Raw genomic sequence first — 21,489 nt, forward strand, 5'->3', positions numbered from 1 at the left:
AACAAGAAAAATACTAGTTGAACCGATAAAAGTGACTGATTAAATTTTTAATTTTTAATTTTTTGTACTTAATGATTAAGGAATTGAATATTAATGCATAGATTTTTTTTATTTTTTTAAAATATTTAAAATTGTGTAAAAAATTATTAAAATAAAAAATAAAATAAAATAAAAAAGTACATTTGCTCTCATCGGTACACTTCCTTCTAATAAATATTGATTCTAGTAGTACTATCCATTTAACAATTACAAGATACAATAGTCAGCAAAGTGGTAGGCCTCAACATTCCTCCCAAACCAGCAAATACAAATACAAAAAAATTAAAATAAATAAATATGGGGTTAATAACTTGACTTACACCCATTTCTCACAATGGAAAGTTGTTTGAAGCAGTTTTGATACAGTTCGATAAATGGATTGTAACACTATGACTGAGAATCGTAGTGAAGTGAGTTGTACTACATTTTGCTAAATTGGCTCCAGGAGACTTCTACTATCTCTTTTTTTTTTCCATCATTGGTTAGGAAAAGCATAAACATACGAATATAGCAAATATGAAATGCGTTGAATTGCCAAAAGACAAATACCAAGGATTGTGAAGGCACATGAAGACCACGCACTACTCTAAGAAAGTGGAGGTTAGTTGGATACGAAGTATATGAGGTCCGTAGCCCCGAAAATGTTGCATGTGGTGGTAACAAGTACTCCCTAGTGCGACGGCGAGTAGATCTCATGCGCGAGTTGAGTCGTGCGGGCCGAAAAGTAGTAGATTTGCGCTTCTTGTTGCAATGGACAAAAAACATAATAAAAATTGAAAAAAAAAAGATTGAAAAACACAATAAAAACTAGAAAGCAGTAGATGGGAAGAGGGAGAGAGGAGCCAAAGCTCCACCCCCTCTAGGCTTAGAAAATGACATATTTAGTTTTTAGTTGGGAGAAGAATAGCCAGAAAATGACATATTTAGGTTTTAGTTGGGAGAAGAATACCCTGGAGAGAGAGAAGATAAAAATCTCTCTCTTTTTTTTTTAAATAAAAGGAGAGGTGAGGGCGACCAATGTATCAATCCTCTCTGGATATGACCATAAGAGCCATTTCTCATTGTGGAATGTTCGGTTTGAGCCATAACTACTACCCCAAAGATGAGCTTATCACCACAACATCCCAAAGTATCCAGCTGGTTCAAAGTCCATCTCATGACATGATTCAAAGGTCAAGTTTTACTACTACGAGTAGTTTCAACTTATGTCCTAACTTAAACTTATGACCTCGAAATCATAAAATATCAACTCGTACTAATTGAACTACCACTACCACGTTGGTAGACCCATTTAAATTCTACTTGAATGACATATCCTCCAACTTATAAATGTTTTTTTTTTAATTTTTCTTTCTGGTTAAAAAACTTATAAATGTCTTTTTTATATTTTACAAAATGTAATAAACAGTTTTCGTTAGTAGTGTTACTTATATTGTTAAAAAATATATATTTCATAAGATTCATTTTTTTAATTTAATTTTTAATTTTTAATATATCAAATGACCAACGCGTAAAGAATTAATTTTTTTTATAAATTTTTATTATCATTTCTTTTCTTTTTAATGTAAGCATAATGATTAAATCTAATTATTAAATCTTATTTTAAATAGTCCACTAGTGAGTTGTTTTTTTAAACATTTATTTTAATTAGGAGACAGATAAATATGGTAAATAAATTTAGGGTGGAGTTCACGTTTTTGCAGGCCGTCCATCGGATCGGAGCTCGGAAACCACGTCCCACTTACTGTATTACAACAGTAGCCAGTATTACCCCCCGCCGCTTGTTTTCTCACACATTGAATATCAGTCACTATCAGCTACGACATGTCTCACACTAAGCTCACTAAGCACTTTCATTGAATTAGCTAAAAACTAAATCTAATGAAAATTTAACTATTGAACTATAAAATATATCACATTAGAATATCTATATTTTAAATATTTGAAATATAACTACAGTAACTTTTAAAGTAATTTTCAAATTTAAAAGATAATGTTTATTTATCAAATCTATTTTATATCATTTATTTCTATCTCTTGAGGTCTCTATTAATGCCTCTCTAATTTTTACTTTTAATTCGTAATTTAATTAGAATATGATTACTAATTAATATATAATATTATAAAAAGTAAAATATGATAAAATAAATAATTTCTTAATTAAAAAAATAAAATATTTTTGAAATTATTAATTACTTATGAATAAATAGATAATTCAATGTAGAGATTTAATGTGAATTAACTAAAATCAAATTCATCTTTTATTATTTTATTGTCATATAATAAAAAATGACTATTCCAATGTGAAAACTTATGTAAATAGAATAGCTGAAGGCTAAATTCATCTTATATTTATAGAAAAATGTACTTTAACTTTAACAAATCCAATGAGAGTGCTCTAAGAGCACTAGTATTAGACTCATCAAATGAGTACAATTTTTAAAATTTAATAATTTTAGCTTTAAAATTCTAGTATTGGATTCACTATATGTTCAAAAGTCAAGCTTTTAGTTACAATACATTTTCTTTTATTTTTAAATTTGAAGACTCATTATTTACACTCTATAACAATTATTTTATTTACTTAAATTATTATTTCTCAATTTTGAGACATAATAATTTAAGTATCAAATTAAATTATTAATTAATATATAATTAGTATAATTGTAAAATATAAAAAAATAAATTAAAAATATTATTATTAATAAAATAATATTATATTATTATTTTGATGAATTCAATAACTAATCTAACGTGAGATTATAGTTAGAAAAATTTTAAATTTAAGAAAAATATATACTTTTCATCAATTAAAAATAAAAATAATGAATCCAAGATAATCCCGTCAGAACCACGCATCACGACCGTCAAAGTCGAGTGACACAAATCGACCCGCGTCCTGATCTCGCTGCCTCCATTTAGCCAAATACACCGACGTTTTCTCCGATTTTACAATCGTACCCCTCTCAACTCTAGAGCGACTGCGAGCGCGCCCACAGATGTTTGTTTTCTGTATTACTCTCTGAGTTTCCTTGACGTGTTGTTTGGTTCCCGTTCTGTAGTATCTCACAAGTTTCCTTGACGGGATGGGGAGCTCTGAGAATTTGCAGATGAAAATCGTTAATGGAGACGCTGGTTACGTGCTCCAAGATGTCCCTCACCTCACCGATTACATCCCAGATCTTCCTGTATCTCTCTCTCTTTCTCTGAAGTCTTCTTCTTCTTATTTTTTGAAGTCATTTATTCAAGTTTAAATTTGGTTCTACGAACTGAGCGGCATTGGTGGATCAATATCGTTTGTTTATCAGCCAACCTGCTATTGTTTTCCCGATACTCTTATGAAGATTTTTCAGTATTTAGCAATGGCCAACCCCGTTTCAATATAGCCCCCTACATGTTCCATTACTTAAAAAAAAAAAAAAAAATCACTTTTTTAGTCCTTAGATATTTTTTTATCAGTTATATTTTCTTCTCATGGGTGGTGGGTTATAATTTATATGGCAGACTTATCCGAATCCGTTGCAATTCAATCCTGCTTACTCGGTGGTTAAGTAAGTTAAAAGAACTTTTATGATGATTTTTCCCTTTTGAGTTTGTTGAGTCTTTGTTTTTGTGATATGAGGATCTTTACCCGGCTTTCTCTTTGTTTTCACTTTTCAGGCAGTATTTTGTTAATTTGGATGACACCGTCCCTGAGAAGGTTCATTCTGCTCTCTTAACATGATTACATTCACAGATGTTATTTACGCGCGTGTGTATGCATTTAAATAAATACATATATATGTGTGTGTGTATGTATATAAATACCTATATTTAGGTGTTTAGGTGGGTGAATGCAAAATACTGTATTTATCTGTTTGAGAACTTGGTATTCCATGAGCCCGTGAAACTCTGGGCTTTAATTGGATGGCAAACCTGATCATCAAAGGCGTGCTCTTCAACAAAATGACTCCCTACATTTCCACTTGCTTTAGAGAGACTGGCACACGATTGATGTTGACAGTGACTACTCTGTGTACACAATTTTCAAAAGCTAGTTCGTTTTATTTCTTTGTAACACGATTGCTTAAAAATTGCTGGTTTTACTCATTTACAGATTGTTGTTCACAAGACTAGCCCAAGAGGGATACACTTTCGGCGTGCAGGCCCTCGCCAAAAGGTATTGCTTCTCATCATGTCTGAATCCTGTTGTAGTGATTTCAAGTCATGTCCCTGCAAGTAACATTGAATTTTATGCCGCTCAGGTCTATTTTGAATCAGAAGAAGTGCATGCGTGTATTGTCACATGTGGTGGTCTTTGCCCTGGACTCAACACCGTGATCAGGGAAATTGTTTGTGGTCTTTATCACATGTACGGTGTTACTAGAATCCTCGGGATCGATGTGAGTAATTGTACCAACTAATGATGTGTGAGAAAAATATAAGTTATTATTGTGATTCTTTCTTTGCCTTGCATGTGTGTTCAGAAGTTGCTATTAGCTTTCATAATAGAAGTTGCATACGTCAATCTAAGTTAATCTAGGCCACTTCACCCTTCCCCCTTCCTGCTTGAGAAAATGGTAATAACAAGATTAGATTTAACTATTGTGAGTTCAATGAACATGATTGTTTTTCATATCTTAAAATTATCAACAAAAAAAAAAGAGGACAATAAGCTTCCTAGAGCTCAAATTGCACTTACTCTTCCCATAAAGTTATTCAAGTGTGAGGACGTAGGTTCATAGTCTACTGGATGAATGTCTAATTTACCAGTGAAACAGAAAAAAGTTGCATACTACTGTTATCCAAATGTAATATATATAGAATGTATCTATCTCATTTGACAATAATGCTAGCAGACGCACCCAAGAACATAAGGATTTGTGGTTCTAATCATGTTCGAATGTAGCAAAAGTTAATCTTTGCTATAATTGAGAGCTGATTATATTGGCTTTGGTTTTTTAAAACTACTGGTAGCATGTGCTAAAAGCTTGAAGAAACTTAGAAGACACTACTATTACTTATTGATGGGGAAAAAATTGTAAGAGATTCTTATACTAATATCTTTCACATTTGTTTAAAACTTCTTTATTACCTATAAAGAAAAATATCTTTCGCATTTGGTTATAGTATGTTGATGCATTACTCTCAAATTTAAGTAGGCCAAGTTGTATGATATTTCTTTTTTGTGCGGTAACTCTTTTTTTTGTGCGTGTAACATCCTTATATTGTGATTTGTTTTAGGGCACAGGTGCCATGCTTGTGGGTGTTGTATAGCTTTTATATTGTTGAATTTCGAGAATATGCCATGCGGATGCAGGACAGGGTCATCCCAAGAAACTTCATTAGAAACATTCTAGCTTGGAATAGGTCCCATTTTTTATTATTTATTTTTTTCTTTACATGGACCAGCACAAATTGGTTATATAGGATTAACAAAAAGTACTGATAAAAAAATATAGGATAAAAAAATTATCTAGGTTTACCCACACAATTTGGTGATATAGGTTTTCAGTATCATCAACTCATTGTGCCATGGGTCTTTGCATCCCCTGTGCAGGACCTGATATAAGTTCAGGGTATAAGATGTTTGTTGCATTTAAATTATTGAAAACACAAAATTTATGGAAAGTGTACAAGTATGACACCAGGACATATACCTGTGCGTAACATCATACCTGAGTACAAGTTGCATCGTTTACATCATGTATTATCTCTTACAAGGTGTGTGGTACCCGGTGTCCATGTCAAAGCCATGGCAGATGCTAAGATCTTGAAGGTGGCTGAACCTTGTAATACAAGTCTTGTGGATGAAGTTCTGATATTTTAAGGCATAATGTTCTCCTTCATGTTTGAGACTCACTTGGTGATTCAGTGTCTCACCAAAAACTTCTGTTTGCTGTGTATTTAGGGAGGATACAGGGGCTTCTATGCTCGAAATACCATTACTTTAACACCCAAGGTTGTCGATGATATCCATAAACGTGGTGGTACCATCCTTGGGACATCGCGAGGGGGCCATGATACCTCGAAGATAGTTGACAGCATTCAGGATCGTGGAATTAATCAGGTGTGGAAAGGGTTGCTTTATTCCAACTAATTTTACACCATGATTTTCATATCAATCAATAAACTCCTATGGTTTATTATTGCTTTTACATGTCCAGGTTTATATAATTGGAGGAGATGGAACTCAAAAAGGAGCAGCTGTCATTTACAAGGTAATTTTATTTATTAAATTGGATGGAATGGGAGATCTTGGGTCGAATCAATTTTACAATGAAACACCCCCCGTTCTCAATTTGTGGATGACTTTGATATCTGGGGCTCCTCAGTTAGAGGGATGTGGCCAACTCCCTCCCCTTCACCCCAACCTATGAATCTGCCATGGTTGTTGAAGGGATTGGCTTGCAATCTTGTGACCCATTTATATGTGTCGAGTCAAGCTGACCCGCTCATCCTTTCCTGACAGGTTGTTGTGCTATAATTAGAAACTGTAAGGGACAAGATGAATATCAAGAAATTAGTCATAATTGATTATATCTTTAGGAGTTTTTCAAAACTTTAATTATGATGGAAAAGGTTATCTTAATTTTCTTATTCTTGAGCATTTTATCTTTGAAGATTAAAAAAAAAAAAAAATCTTATTCTTGAGCTTCATAAATAGTGTGCCCATTTAGTTAATATATTACGAACTCTGAAACAATTATGAAGATGAGAGGTTGTATGTGTTTGCTCCACGTTGATGTGGGTTGATTTTGCATTTAAGCTGTATGACCAGCTTACTAAATGGGTCAGGTAACATTTTTATACACGAATAAAATGGTCAGCATAGAGTGCATTAATGTTATTGTGAGTGGGTGACCTGACCTGACCTGACTTGACTTATACCCATGCTTAGCCCACCATTGTTTCAGGTGTCTTAGTTATTCAAGCATTTTAGTTTCCAATTGTGCAGGAAATTAGACGCCGTGGACTCAAAGTTGCAGTGGCTGGAATTCCAAAAACCATAGATAATGACATACCGGTACTTCTTTTACAACAATGAACTGTATTTAATGAATCTAAGTTTTACTTGTCCTTTTTACTGTATTTACTCGTCAAATAACTTATGGGACCTTTCATTGAATCAGGTTATTGACAGGTCCTTTGGTTTTGATACCGCGGTTGAGGAAGCCCAACGTGCCATTAATGCAGCCCATGTTGAAGCTGGAAGTATTGAGAATGGTATTGGTGTTGTAAAACTAATGGGACGCTACAGTGGTAAGCTCTGTGTGTTTACTCTTCTTGTATGCTATAAAGCTCCACACTTGTGAACTTAATGTAATTGATGTAGCTCTTTTATCTTTGTAAAAATTATCATTTCCATCTTTTCGGTTCTTTTTCAATCTAACAGGATCCCCGATGCAGGTTTCATTGCTCAGTATGCTACTCTTGCCAGCTGTGATGTGGACTGTTGCTTGATTCCTGAGTCTCCCTTCTATCTTGAAGGAAAGAATGGTCTTTTTGAATATATCGAAAAACGGCTTAAAGAAAATGGGCATATGGTTATTGTGATGGCAGAGGGAGCAGGACAGGATCTTCTTTCAGAGAGCCTGCAATTCATGAACTTGGAAGATGCTTCGGGGAACAAGCTACTCCAAGATGTTGGGCTATGGATATCTCAGAGGATCAAGGTATCTCTTGTAAAAGGGCTAGTATTTAAAAAAAAAAAATGGTTTCTCTCTCATACAAGTGTGTTTTGTGCTGACACACACGTCTTATCTTATCTATGTCTACATTAGATTGTGTATAAAATATTTAACATTTTGGTGTACATGATTAAGTTATTATGTCATCATTGAAAGAAATTTTTTGGCTTATTTCCAAGTATGGATTTATTAAAAGAAATAATAGCACACACCACACCCTCTGCTCGTTTCATCTAGAAATTTCACCATCTACAAACTATTTAAACATTAAACAATAGCCAAGATACATTTAAAAGTGGATAGTTATTGTCTTATCATGCTGTGTTGTATTCTGCCTTGTGAAGAATTGCTGTGTCAGCAGATCCATATTATTGTTTCTCTATATCCCTCATACATAGCCATGCTTTATCTTCTGTACCATTTAAAGCAATGTTCTATAAAACTTTGCTTTGTATGCTAACCTGAGCTGCTGCAGAGTATGGTGCCAGATTCATTTAAAATTAGTAACAGTGAAATGCTTAAGAGGTGGTTGACCTTTTACCGAATCGTATTCTTTCATCATATGACATAGCAAGTAATTGATTTAGGCTTTCTGCAGGGTGATCTTTTGGTTCAACCATCTGATCACAACAAGAGACATCATTTTATTGTCCTCCAATTTGAGAACAGTTTCACTTATTCTCATGTTGACATTTTATATAATAGGCTGTTAAATGTAAATTTCTTTTCGCTATTAACAATCTTCTGTTTCTTTTCTTGTAGGATCATTTTGTAAGACAGCGTAAGATGGTCATTAATCTTAAATATATAGGTTAGTGGCCACAAGTTTAGGCTCCCGTCACCCCCCCGCCGGGGGGGGGGGGGGGGGGGGGGGGGGTGGGGGGGTGGGGTGTGCTTTACTTTCAAATGGGTATCTAATTGAACTAATTAATCTTGCAGATCCTACATACATGATCCGGGCAATTCCAGGCAATGCTTCTGACAATGTCTACTGCACTCTTCTTGCTCAAAGTGCAGTTCATGGAGCAATGGCTGGATATACAGGCTTCACTGTTGGGCCTGTCAATGGCAGACATGCTTATATTCCTTTCACAGTATGGAATCCTGTGTTCTTAGATAATCACTCTATATATCTGCCATTTTTTTGGTAAAATCAACACTCATTTTGACCCTAATTCGTGTAGTCAGTTACTAACACTTTGAATCTGAGAATCAGAGGAAATCGTTTTTTCACTATAGGGACTTATTTTTTCTTAATTGTTTATGGGCAGCGTGTCAATGAGAAGCAAAACAAGGTTGTGATTACTGACAGGATGTGGGCAAGACTCCTCGCTTCGACCAACCAGCCAAGCTTTCTGCACCCAAAAGATGTTACTGAAGTCAATGAAGAGGAAGTGCCGCAAACCCAATTGTTGGACGGGTAGAATAAATTGTAAGGGTCCCAAGTCACTGACTAAAAGCATTCCTAGTTTGTCATAAACGGACCGGACTCCTATCTGTTATAACCTGGAGCTACTTCTACTTTTAGTTTAATGCTAATAGGAATTTGAATTTGAGTGAATCGTGAGTTTGTGAGGTTATGTGCTTGTTGTATAAGAAAAATCTCATTTCAATTTGCTTGGGAAGATCCAAAATGGTTTATACATGTTCCAATCTGCTTCCTTGAAGTGTGTGGACGGAAATTGGTGTTTCCTGTAATGTATAGCCCCTATGCTTTCTGTAAAATAAATTTTTGTAGTGCCAAGCTGTATTGTTTTTGCTTCCTGTTTTTACCATTTGCATACATGAGAAACGTATTCTGCTGAAGAATTGAATCAGACTGATCTGTGCTGGAAATTTAGCTTCAGATTTGACCAGTCCATAATTTCATTATATACAGGAAAACAGCAAAAACTAGAAAAACAAACAAATTCAGTCGACAAATAAACTTGAAAATTTCGATTTTCTTTATTATATTTTTGCCTAAAGAGCTGAGAGACAACTGCATTGAACTGGGCATGGGGGGGATTCAAATAAAATAATCTTCGAAGAACCATATATGCTAAACAAATTCATATTATGAAGTGTTAGTCAACAATGACGAAGGCTGAATCACAAGTTCTGCAACTCCAAAGAATCTGCTACAATGTCAATACCAACATCTTGGACAAGGAACTTAAAACCTATATACACCAGAAGGCTCAGCGTTCTGAACAATCCATGGATGTTCAAGAAGCTTGTGTAGCAGCAGGCGCTGAGAAGAATCCTTGACGAGCATCTGTTAAAATGAAACTATAAAATGATCGTTGTTTTTTTAAGAATATTGTCTCCAACGTAAAAAAAGTGCAAGCAATAAGGTGGAACCTGACTGATGAGGTCCTTAGCGGCAGAAGAGACAAATGGTTTAGGAGGGAACTTGAGATCTACTTGCACAATCCTGTGAGCAGTATGAAAATCTAATCATATATATGATATACCTTTTTTCTTTTGCTAAGAATACATATGCTTTAAATTAAATGCTAAGTACAGTTCATAAAGTTTTTTGTGCCTGCACTAAATGTTGATCACTTACGAGAACCTTGCATCTTTGGAAGTGGGGAAAATCCCACTAAAAAAAATTAGCATTACAAGAGAAACGAATCTCTTAGGAAAAAAATCAACAATTCTTTTTGATTTTTATATATAGAAAAATAAACTATTCTTTATGACGAGGTCCTGTGAACGATTCTTTATAAAAGTTTAATCATTCCATGCATAAAGCATTTTAAAAAGTAGGGTGGTGGAACATCTAACAGATACTAATGCTGATCATGTCAATTCATTCTGCAGGCCATGCTTACCTTCTATATGTATCCGAGTGTTCCTTAGCCTCAAAAGGAGGGACCCCATAGAGGAACTCATAGCAAAGGACACCAAGGCTCCAAATATCCACACTTGCGTCATGCTCTACACTCTCCACTGTTAAGGAATCGCCAAGAGGCATAAAAAATAAATAAGTTCCATGTCATTTAGTTATGTCAAGTAATTCTCAACACGTATTTTCTGTGACATAAAAAATTAAAATTTTGACCAAAAAAATCCAGTTGACCCACAACTAATTCAAAGAGATGAAACCCAACATATGATGGAATGGAAATTGGAAATCAATGAAGCAACTCCATAGGAGCATTCTTATCCATTAATGCATACCCATCTCAGGGGGAGGTAATCCAGCGTACCACACATGGTTCGCCTACGATTGAATGTATGCACTGACCACCCAAAATCTGCAATTTTAAGTTCACCCTGACAAAGAGAACCCACAATGACATCATAAATACAAGGCACATCCCCTGTAAGTCAAAGGATCAAGAAACAGATAGATATTGGTCATTACCTCTGCCCCAATTAAAAGGTTCTCAGGCTTAATATCTCTGTGTATCACATGCTTTCCATGGCAATATATGAGGGCACGGGCTAATGATGCAACATACTGTCCCGTGGGCCATATGCACACATAAAACTTGTGATCAGTTTTGCATAGAAACATGAGCTGAAAAGCATGAAGTCCCCCGCCCAATACTTTCTTAAGGTATGAAATGTATTAATTTGGAAAGGAGGAGGGGCGTGGGGGAGGAAGGGAACAGAAGATGTAAATTAAGAGCCTGGAATATATAGAAGTATAGAACTTACAGTGGCAGCACGTCTTTCACTGAAGTATTTGCACTTCTGTAGTTCCTTGTAAAGTTCACCTTTGGCTGCATATTCTAATATCAAGTAAACTCTTTTCTGCCGTAATCACATCGAAATAATAGATGGTTAATCACGCATAATTCCCCACTTCATGCCTTCATATATGACTCAGTAGCAAAAGATCACTATTTACCTGATCATAGAAGTATCCATAGAGCCGTAAAATATTGGGATGTCTCAGATGACTTTGTATTTCAACTTCTCGGCGAAGCTGATGCTCAACCTGAGACTGTTGCAGCTGGCTCTTAAAGAGGACTTTCAGTGCTACGATATGATTGCTCTGTTCAAGAAATTACATGAGACCCCTTAGGTTTCATAATCTAAACCAAGAACAAAAGGACGATGTTTCCAATTCTGTGGATTATAATCTCTTGGGAAGTTAAAGCTCGGGTTGTTGCAAGAGGAAGATTTAAGAAATCTGCTGAGAACATGGATATTTGTTGCCATAAGGGGTTATTAGAATCTATCCTCTCTAAATGGTTGGATTATGAGCTGGTTAGTCTCACCTGTCAAAGTATATTTTGTTGGGATCAGTTGGCTGCTTTGGTTTTAAGTCGCTTTTAGATGTTTCAGCAGCTGAGGTCCAGCTGAAAAGTTGGAGTGTTTTGTACTAATTTTTTTTTTTTTTTTTTTTTTGTCGATAAAATGTTTAAGCATTCATACAATTAAGGATGATGTAGATATTACACTAGAAAATATATAAACCTTACTATGATCAAACATATCTTCCATATCCCGGCTCGTTGCATAAGATAAAAAGTGCAGCTAGTTCTGAGTTTTGCTGGACACTTTGTAAATTCAGGTGAGACTAACCGCTGGAATCACTTAGGGAAGCCTAAAAACTCAATAAAAGGTCATATGCACTTCAATTCTCTGAATTTCGTAATTCATAGGCAACACCACGAAAGGACTCAAGAACTTTAAGTGTGTTCTGACTAGATAGAACCAAAACCCAATATCAACTTGAAAATATCCAAAATTTCAGAGGCAATGGATCTCGTACTTAACGCATGATTATTGAAGAAGTAGTTGGAAAAACTGAAGAAGGGTCAGAGCACGTGAAAACTAACTCGCTTTTCTCTTGCCAAATAGACATGACCAAACTTTCCACGTCCGAGAGGTTTTCCGATGTCAAAAGTCATTAAGCGTCCATCTTCTTTTCTCCACTCCGGAAACATCTGAAGAAGCCTATGCAAAGAAATGTAAGAACTAAGTTCGCTAGAAAACGCAAATTGGGAAAATAGTGCAGAGAAATAGCATATATTATAGCAGAAACACAGCAGACCATATGTAATGAAGCTCCTGCAAACTAGCAGTTTAAGACCAACATCCCAGAACCTCGAGTCTGCAAACCTAAACCCGAATAGTCTAAAAACCGGCGTGCTCCAATTTTATTGATTGATTGGAACCGGCCCCCAAACGAAGAGAAGCTCAAGATGAGGGGAAAAAAAAGATAGAAAGAATCCCTAATATTTCAGATCTGAGAAATCAAGAAAAACCGAAGGCATAACTTGAAGCATTTTATAATCAATGTACCTTATCTTGTGTTTGGGTCTCTGCAGCGATCGCCATGGGAGGGACAGACTACCCAGAGAGTCAGAGAGAGAGAGAGAGAGAGAGAGAGAGAGAGAGAGAGATCGACGGAGAGGACGATGGCGAACAAGGAGAGGGAGGAGGGGCTCAGGGGGGGATGGGATGCTTGAATAAGCACATTACAACGGTCGAGTTCGTAGGGAACGCCACGTGGCCAGTCCCGCTCAAGTTCTTTTTTGAAAAAAGAAATTGGCATTTTGCTGTGTTCCGTTTCGTGCGGAGTAGGAGCGTCTGACTTCAAGTTCTGTTTGGATTGAGACGATGATGATGGTGATGATGATGATGCATTCTGACCGATGGATTAAGATCTGTGTTTTCTCGTAGCATTTTGTCATGCATTATGAGTTTTGTTGGTAGTTAATTAGCAGCTAATTTGGGATTACGCAGGAGGTGATATTTTTATGAAAAAATCTATTCATAATTTAATTTCTTGTTATCTTCTCGTCATCTTATGATGTGATATTAGATAATAACTTTACAAATGAAATATAATAAATAATTTATAATCATTTAATACATCATTATGAGATGATGAGAACTAAGATGACGAATATAATTACTCTATTTTCATTCACAATAATATCTAACATATGCTTTATTTATATAACTATAAATAAAGGTGAATGATAGAAAAAAAAGGTGTCATCTTTTATATAGTATAATATAAAAAACATAAGCAAGATAAAAATGTGTTATACACTTTGCTTGGATGAAAGCCCGAACGTTGTGACTGTGTATTGTGAGGACAAAATGAGAAGACTGAAAACTACAAGTCGTTTTATGGAAATAAAGCGACGGCGTATGGGGAAAGTGATCAGGAATTACAAAATACAATCGCAGAAAAAAAAAGGATGGGATTGAGATTTGAGAATTTGAGATTGGGAATGAGAATGGGAATGGGGAGCTGCAGAGCCTTGCTTATGGGGAGAGAAGTAGCAGCAACAGCTTCGGCTTCTATACAGAAGACCCAGGTCTTCAACTTCAGCCGCAAAATCAGCAGCAACAGCTTCGGCCTCTGCTTCTCCAAATCAGTTCTTATCACATGCAGAAACAACAATGGAATCCGAAGCTGCTCCACAGCCTCAATTCGATCCTCTCTTGAACCTCCGGATGTGCCTCGTTTGGCTGAGACTGCTCGAATCTCTCTCACCCTGAATGAGGTGTACACAATTTAACATCCATTTGGCTGGGTCGTTGCCACACGTTTAAGTTTTATTTATATTCTATGCTTTCAAAGTAATTTATTTTTCTTCTCTTTTGTTCGCCCGTTCGTTCTTTATTGCAGGTTGAAGAGTTTGCACCAAAGATCCGACAAGTCATAGATTGGTATGCTTGCGTCGCGCTCTCTTTCTCTTTCTCTTTCGCTTTCTCTTACTAGACAGGTTTTAAACTAGAAATTCTGCAGATGTCTCTTTCTTCAATTTATTTCGCAGAAATTAGACATTCTTTAGTTTTTGAATCTTGTTGTTAATTTTTGATTAGCTTTCTCCCTCACTTATGGAAAAAAAGAGAGTTAGTTTTCTATCTAATATCATCAAACTTTGAAGGATGAGCTGTATATTCAGTTATGAATGGAAACAGTGGAAATAATATATCCATGTGCGTGTGAAATCACCACTTGTCTCAAAAGCTTAAGCTAACGGGAAGAGATAGATTTTATTATTTAATTTATATTTCCTCACTTGTGGGCCAGGCTCTCTTGAGCCCAACACATGAAATATTTAATTAAATGAGGTAGAGTGTAGAGTTAGGGTTCGAAAGTCATGACTTCTACTTTAATACCATGTGTAATAACCACTTGTCCCAAAAGTTTAATCCGATGGCAAGAGGTAGATTTTATTATTTAATGTATACATCATCACATTCGGTCATCCGTGCATACAATTTGGTGATGACACTATAGGAATGCAAATAAGATGCATATAATTCGATGAAGGTGACCTCAATATCTGGAAGGGTTAAGCACCTTACTCTCTTGAGGATTCTGGTGCTTTCTTAAGCAGAATTAGAAATGTAGTTGTTTAGGCTGGCCCTTTTCATCCATATGCTGGTTTAGAAAGGAATGTTAAGTTCAAATTGAAAGTATCCTCACTTCAATAGCATTTTATCATCAAGATTTTGGCCTATTGTATACATTGAAAGCCATGCTTATATGAAGATGTTGGGTTGTGACTCACTACATCCTACATCACAAAATAGTTCAGATTATTAGTGATATTTTAATTTATTTCTCCTAGTTTTAATGTTGTTTTGAATTACCTCATCACTATCATTATGATAATTAATAGTTGGACCTGGCAGGTTTGGACAACTTCAAGATGTTGATCTTCATAGTGTTGAGCCCGCCGTCAGAGCAGGTCCGTGAAAACCACTCAAGTCTCATATCTCTTTATAGCAAAACTAGGCAGTGGTTGCATTCACAATGAGATAATGGTCTGGCACATCTTTAAGGTTTATATTTGTAGGATAGACATTAGGAGTCCGTAGCTGGATCTGTTATCACCAAAAAAATACCCTTGACTCCACTGCCATTTCTCCTCAATGTGCTTTTTCACCCAATAGAAAACAACCATCTATCCTAGTGTCAACTCAGTTTCATTAGATTACACATGTAACATGGTGAAGAAGATCAATATGTTGTACCATGATGACAGCTGCAGTAGTCAATGACTTTCCTCTTTACTCTCTCAGAAAAATCTCAAATCCTGCTCTTTTATGGTGAATACTGCTCATACATCTTGATCACATAATAATATATTTTGCTGTCAAATTTTGTCCAAAATCTTAAGGGGTGGGGCGAGTGGGTGAGGTGCAATGTGCTTTTAATTTATTCACTCTATCTACAGATACCGAAGGCAGCAACTTGCGTGATGATGTCCCTGAAACATTTGAGAATAGGTGAGATGATTTCTTCTCTACCCTGCAGTTCAGGATTTGGCTGGCAAATTTGAGATACATTAAATTATTCATTTTGTCCCTCAACAGGGAGGCCATGATTGCGGCTGTTCCAAGCTTTGAGGAACAATATATCAAAGTTCCCAAAGTCCTGAACAAGGAGTAACATTTTTTTAGGCAACCTGTTTCTTCTATATTGTAATTCGCAAGTTATGCAGCCGACGGAAAGCACTCATGTCATTTCTCTCTTAATAGTTTTGTATTTTTGAAAGTGAGCCCATTCTATTTTTGGTTCTAATGTGTGCCATTTTGGCCTCGGACTCCATAAATCATACGAAGTTGTCCTTTCAGACGTATATATTATCTGCTCCTGCTGTAATTCTACATCAAAGGAACTAAATGGCAATTGATGAGTAGGTACTGCAAGAATTTACATGAAACAAGTCCAGCCAGAAAAATTCACTTTCACCCGTGTCCATGACCACCATGCACGCTGAATGAACTTTAGGGTCAAAATGCTAAAATTGTAAACAGGTTTGGATTGGAAACTCATTTCAACTTATCTCATCATATCATTACAATTTTATCAAATTTCTATATAAAATATAATAAATAATTCAATTTTTCCAAATCTCAGAACAATAATAATAGTAAAAAATAATATTCTAAAAATATTTTATTCTACTATTCACAAACTATCTCAACTCTTCTATGAATTCAAATGAATGTTTTTGCAAACACATGAAAATCCAAAGGCCAATTTTGCCTCTAATCCTACTTTTTCTTTTTAGTTAATTGATGTGGAAAACCTTCACATAAGTTGTGTACTCGATGGGTCAATAAAAAGCTTGTAAATATAATTTTTATTTCCTTCTAAAAATACAAAAAGAAAAGAAAAGAAAAAGGAATGGAATAATGGCAAAAAAGAAAAAATGTAATCATCAAGACCCGATCGTGGTTGGGACTTCGGAAATCCCCAGGGCAGCTCGTTTTTTGCGTCCTTTCAGATCTCCTTAGGACTACATCTCTGTCTGGTTTTTATGACAATTCATTCAGACCAAGAAAGTCAAAACTAAACTAAGAGTCGGTTTGGATTGAGATTCATGTCAACTTATCTCACTATTATTTACAAATTTCGACTCACAAATCTCATTACTATTCATAAACTATCTCATCTCATCTCATCTCATCTCTCAATTTAAGTGGACCTAAATCTGCCCCATGCAATCAAAAGCAAACGACATTGGAGCTTCGCAAGTCAAGCTGAAACTAGTTTTCCAAATAATGGCTTAAACTTCTACGAATTTCTTCATTTCTTAGGCGAGCAAGAGCTTTCCTTTCGATCTTACGTATCCACTCCTTGGAGACGTGGAGAAGCCTCCCTGTCTCCTGAAGTGACTTGGGCTGGTAGTCCTCGAGTCCATACCTTAGGAACAAAACTTGCCTCTCTCTTGAATCCAAGCTTTTTAAAAGATCGTGAATTTCTTTCCTCATGTGCTGCCTCGTGACAGTTTCTTCAGGACTTCTTATTGACATGTCAGGCATAACTTCCTGCAAGATAGCCAAAACAATTTTAATTTGATATAATTGTGAATTAGGGAATGTGCCAGTGAGTAGAGTCCAATATACAACAGAGAAAGACACCAGAGAACAGTGCACATATGGAGTGACGAGCCGGCCTGCATACATGACAAGAAGGATGTTTTTCATGCATTGCCAAGGATTGAATCCTTGGCTACAACCATGATGACCCATCCTAAGAATCATTACACACCAAATGGAATTATAACAAAAAGAAGGCCTAATGAAAGCTTGTCTAGCAAGTAATTTGAGTGAGAGACCGTGGATGTGAGTCAGGCCAAGTCGGTTCACAAGCCTCAAGGTAATTCTCATGCATCTATTCGCAATGCTCATCCTAGAGGTTTGTCACTATTTGAAGGGAGTCTGTTCGTTATTGTTAATTAGTCAGAGTTGTAGTCCTGTTAGAAGATGTGTCAAATATACAACTGGATCATCACACTAGTCTGTTAGTTTTTGAAGGTATGGGAGCCTTAATGTGATCTTTCTGTTCCCAAGGGTTCCAGCAAATTTCCAACATCTGATTTTTTGCACAACGCGGAAGTTGTCCAACCTCGTAAGTAATTAGTGACCAAAGCTCAAAACAAAGTGTGTTACAAAAATACTAATTTACAAACAAGACTTTTACTTGACAGTATGGATAAGATGACAATATGGATAAGATGAATCTGCATATGCAAAATAGAGAGTATAGATTCTAGTCATACCCTGTATTGTAGATTGTTGTGATCCCCTATCTTCTGATCAATTGAACCAACAACTCTTAAACATTTTCCAGCCGATCTGATTTTGGCCAAAGAAAGACCTGTGTACTTCGAAATATCATCATCACCTGGGTATTTCCCGTGGGTTCTGTTAAGGTCTTTTCGAGCTTTTACTATTAGATTTATTGCGCTGCTCAACGTATACTGTAAAGGAAAACAGAAAGGAAAACGTTTGTACCAAGCCAAAATATCACAAAGATGATATTTCTACATCCAACCAATATCGCAAAGACAAAACATACTGGAATTTGAATTCCCCTGGCATGCTGTGCTACCATTCTTGACATTGATTTCCTAATCCAGTACTGAACATAGGTTGAAAATCGGTAGCCCCTGGTATGGTCAAACCGTTCAGCACCTTGGAGGACTCCCAAGTTTCCAGCCTATAAGATAGCATAAAAATCTTTAACTCCACGCACTTAAAAGTATTTGTTCTCAAGCACCATATACACCAATTATCAATATGAAAAGTTTTTTAGAAATTATGAAAGAAAAATAGTGATCCAGGATAAAAGAAAAGGCATGTCTAGCAAACCTGAAGCAAGTCTTCCAAAGCTATTCCCAGACCTCTGTAATTTCTTGCAAGATATAGAACTAAGGAGCGAGTACTCCTTATAAGCTCATCCCTACAGCACCAACCAAAATGCAAGTGCTGCTGCAACACCTTTTCATCAAGTCCAGCTGCCTCTGCCCAACAACTCAAGCTAGCTACTCGCCCAGTTTCCTCTTCCAAAGTTATCCTGATTCTCTCCAAGTTTGCAACCACCTGCAATAATGAGGAATTAGATGTTAGGCATCTGTTTGAAGCATGAACAGAAAATTTACATTGTGTCCAAGAAGATGAATGCTACCTTAACCCCCCTTGACATCTCGGCTTCATTTCTAGCAATCTTAAGCCTTCTTATTCTAGACCTGGATCCTCTTTTTATAGATGAAACAGGCTTCCCGAAATGTTTCTGATTTACTTTTGAGGGCAATGACAGAGGAGAAATTTCACTAGCATTTTCCAATGTTCTTGTTCTTGATTTTCGTTCTTTCATTTTCCCTGAGCGAACAACTTTTTTACCTATGTGATCATCTTTGACACTTCTCATCTTGTGGTCTCCAATATGCTGAGAAGGTATGTCCACCAAATCCAAAAAATTTGAGATTTCAAGGCTCCTTGATAGACAGGTATAAAATAAGTTTATAGCTCCAAGCCTTCCTAATTGCAGCAGAATATCCTTTTCCAACCTCATCACGTCTGAATCAACAAAAGTTTCCTCTAAAATGTGAAGATTTTCCATTAAAGAATTAAAATGCGTTGCCTTGCATGCTTGTAAGCTTGTGGAGGAAGTAAATTTGTTCTCTTTAACAGGCACCTTGGTGTCATCAATTATGTCATGTAGACTGCTGAATGTCCTCTTCCTAATGTTTTCCTGAAAGATGAGACCTAAAATAAGATTTCTAATAGGGAAAAAAACAAGGTATGTTAATGATGTGTCTACATTGTGTATGTATGTTTGTCTGCACGGACATAGTTATGCTTGTATGTAGGTTTGTATGTTTATATGCATACTTCTTTTTCATCAACTTGTTAAATATTCTATATTCACCACAAATACGTTTGAGATATCATTCCATGCAGCTTGCCCATGAGAACATGATACAATGACAAACCTTCATGTCTTCCAATTCTGAGAAATTATTCTCCTTGAATTGTGGAACTGCAAGAGAAGAAGTGGATGCTTGCTGAGGATCTTTAGAAAATTTATCACTCTCATCTGAAATCACCGACACTAAAGACTGCCTTGTTGAGTTGAAAGAAGCCTCCTTGCCTCTAACTGTATTATTTCCCAATCAAGAATAAGAAATGTATCACAAAACTTTTACAATAAAATGCAAATGCATAATCCAAACCCATGAGCAGTGTGTTCGGAATGAAGAAAATTGTGTCTAGAACTCTAGTGAAAAAGATTAAGGAGGGAAAATACTTCCCATGTGTAAATATCAAAAAGAGAAAGATATTGATGGAAGTGGGTGAGCTAAACTTCTCAAAGAGCCCACTTTCTACTTCAAGCAAAAAGTGGTGGGAAATGAGTGAACCTTTTTTCCCCTTCTTTTGTACTCAAATAAAACAGGAAAAGAGAACAATAATATATTTTAGAATGAAGAAACCCAATCTCCCCTGTTGCTTGATGTCTAAAATCCTCCTAGAGTTCTGTAGCGAGCTGAGAGCATACTTCGGAAAATTCGAAAGCCCATGAGATTTTACCGCAGTTCCTGTAAGAAACCAAGTCCAATATCCATTTCCTGGAGCAAACTCTAAAATTCAACCCCTATCAAAACTAGTTAAGTGATCGCCTAGCAAGTTCCACCTCTGCGCATAAGTCTGCTATTGGTACTTTGTTGGGCTCAGACATGGATTTCAAGATAAGAGGGTGACGAATATATAACTAAATTTAAGCAACAATATTCAATGCTTTCGAATTTGAAGAGACAACTAAACAATCTCCATGTGAAGTGTGTTTATGTGGGTGTGTGTCATTCAAAAACTAATTACGACAGAGATGGAAGCTAGACAAAAAAAAAAGCGTTTTTCTAGCTCATTTTTTCACCCTTTTGGGAGAACAATTACGAAATGAGCTTTAGATCCAATAGACTCACCGTAAGAAGAAGAAATCCTGAAAGGTGAATTGGAGGGGAATGAGACTGAATCGGAAAACCCCACTTCAGATTTAGCCTGAAACCGAAACCCATTGTGTTTCTCGGAACAAAAATGGCGGAGAAACTTGGTCCATTAATTCTGGATGGAGTTCATCATGCTACAGGGGTGCAACAAAATGTGGATGCGTTGGTGGTGTCACTCTCGACCACCGGTTCTTCATCTACAACTACAAGTTGAAAATCAATTTATATATATGGTTGAAGAAAGAGCCCAAACATTCCTCCTACTTTCCCATGGCCCACAATAGATCAAAAGGGGCGGCTACTATGCCGCCCCATTTTGACCGCTGGGCATACCACCCAGCGTAACTTTTTTTTTTTTTTTTTTTTTTTTCTTTTCACATTTTTTTAACATATTTAAATATATTTAAAAAATAAAAGAAATACACCAATATACTTAAAATCACTTCCTTAACCACTAAGTAAAAAAAAAATAAAATAAAAAAATAAATTTTGACTAGGGGTCAAATAGAAGTGTCAAATTAGGGAGGCAAAGTAGACTTTCTCTAGATCAAAATATCTGAAGATTTTTT

The 21,489-nt window shown here is 36.0% G+C and overlaps 3 protein-coding genes and 1 pseudogene across 4 annotated transcripts; 2 read left to right on the forward strand and 2 right to left on the reverse strand.

The window, feature by feature from the left end:
• The first annotated feature begins 2,988 nt into the window (after positions 1–2,988).
• On the forward strand, positions 2,989–9,453 carry LOC121262563 (annotated as a pseudogene). Its single transcript, XR_005940126.1, has 14 exons — positions 2,989–3,227; positions 3,544–3,590; positions 3,700–3,739; positions 4,136–4,198; positions 4,284–4,421; positions 5,930–6,088; positions 6,186–6,239; positions 6,977–7,045; positions 7,152–7,281; positions 7,429–7,694; positions 8,472–8,520; positions 8,649–8,803; positions 8,981–9,227; positions 9,274–9,453. The product of XR_005940126.1 is annotated as an ATP-dependent 6-phosphofructokinase 3-like (transcript).
• A 179-nt stretch (positions 9,454–9,632) lies between these two features.
• On the reverse strand, positions 9,633–13,007 carry LOC121262565 (serine/threonine-protein kinase Aurora-1-like). The gene is given in 11 exon segments (XM_041165087.1): positions 9,633–9,966; positions 10,053–10,125; positions 10,529–10,646; positions 10,878–10,889; positions 10,892–10,973; positions 11,065–11,160; positions 11,361–11,456; positions 11,554–11,700; positions 12,491–12,556; positions 12,558–12,608; positions 12,957–13,007. Coding segments are annotated over 11 exon segments (879 nt in total). The 5' UTR covers positions 12,993–13,007; the 3' UTR covers positions 9,633–9,864.
• Positions 13,008–13,856: 849 nt separating this feature from the next.
• LOC121263808 (glutamyl-tRNA(Gln) amidotransferase subunit C, chloroplastic/mitochondrial) lies at positions 13,857–16,264 on the forward strand. The gene is made up of 5 exons (XM_041166887.1): positions 13,857–14,173; positions 14,299–14,339; positions 15,315–15,370; positions 15,860–15,911; positions 15,999–16,264. The coding sequence occupies exons 1-5, from the start codon at positions 13,865–13,867 to the stop codon at positions 16,072–16,074; spliced, it is 534 nt and encodes a 177-aa protein (XP_041022821.1). The 5' UTR covers positions 13,857–13,864; the 3' UTR covers positions 16,075–16,264.
• A 744-nt stretch (positions 16,265–17,008) lies between these two features.
• On the reverse strand, positions 17,009–21,122 carry LOC121263274 (RNA polymerase sigma factor sigC). The gene is given in 8 exon segments (XM_041166074.1): positions 17,009–17,459; positions 18,194–18,394; positions 18,493–18,633; positions 18,786–19,016; positions 19,102–19,668; positions 19,910–20,073; positions 20,897–20,938; positions 20,941–21,122. Coding segments are annotated over 8 exon segments (1,677 nt in total). The 5' UTR covers positions 20,990–21,122; the 3' UTR covers positions 17,009–17,177.
• Positions 21,123–21,489: the final 367 nt, after the last annotated feature.

The sequence above is a fragment of the Juglans microcarpa x Juglans regia genome, chromosome 4S, assembly GCF_004785595.1.
Source record: "Juglans microcarpa x Juglans regia isolate MS1-56 chromosome 4S, Jm3101_v1.0, whole genome shotgun sequence".
NCBI lineage: Eukaryota > Viridiplantae > Streptophyta > Magnoliopsida > Fagales > Juglandaceae > Juglans > Juglans microcarpa x Juglans regia.

Excerpts from the sequence above, each read along its gene's own strand:
- LOC121263808 (XM_041166887.1), top strand. The coding sequence starts at position 13,865 with ATGGGATTGAGATTTGAGAATTTGAGATTGGGAATGAGAATGGGAATG. Across the intron at positions 14,174-14,298 it reads TCTCTCTCACCCTGAATGAG|GTTGAAGAGTTTGCACCAAA; the intron begins GTGTACACAATT and ends TCTTTATTGCAG. Across the intron at positions 15,912-15,998 it reads CCTGAAACATTTGAGAATAG|GGAGGCCATGATTGCGGCTG; the intron begins GTGAGATGATTT and ends GTCCCTCAACAG.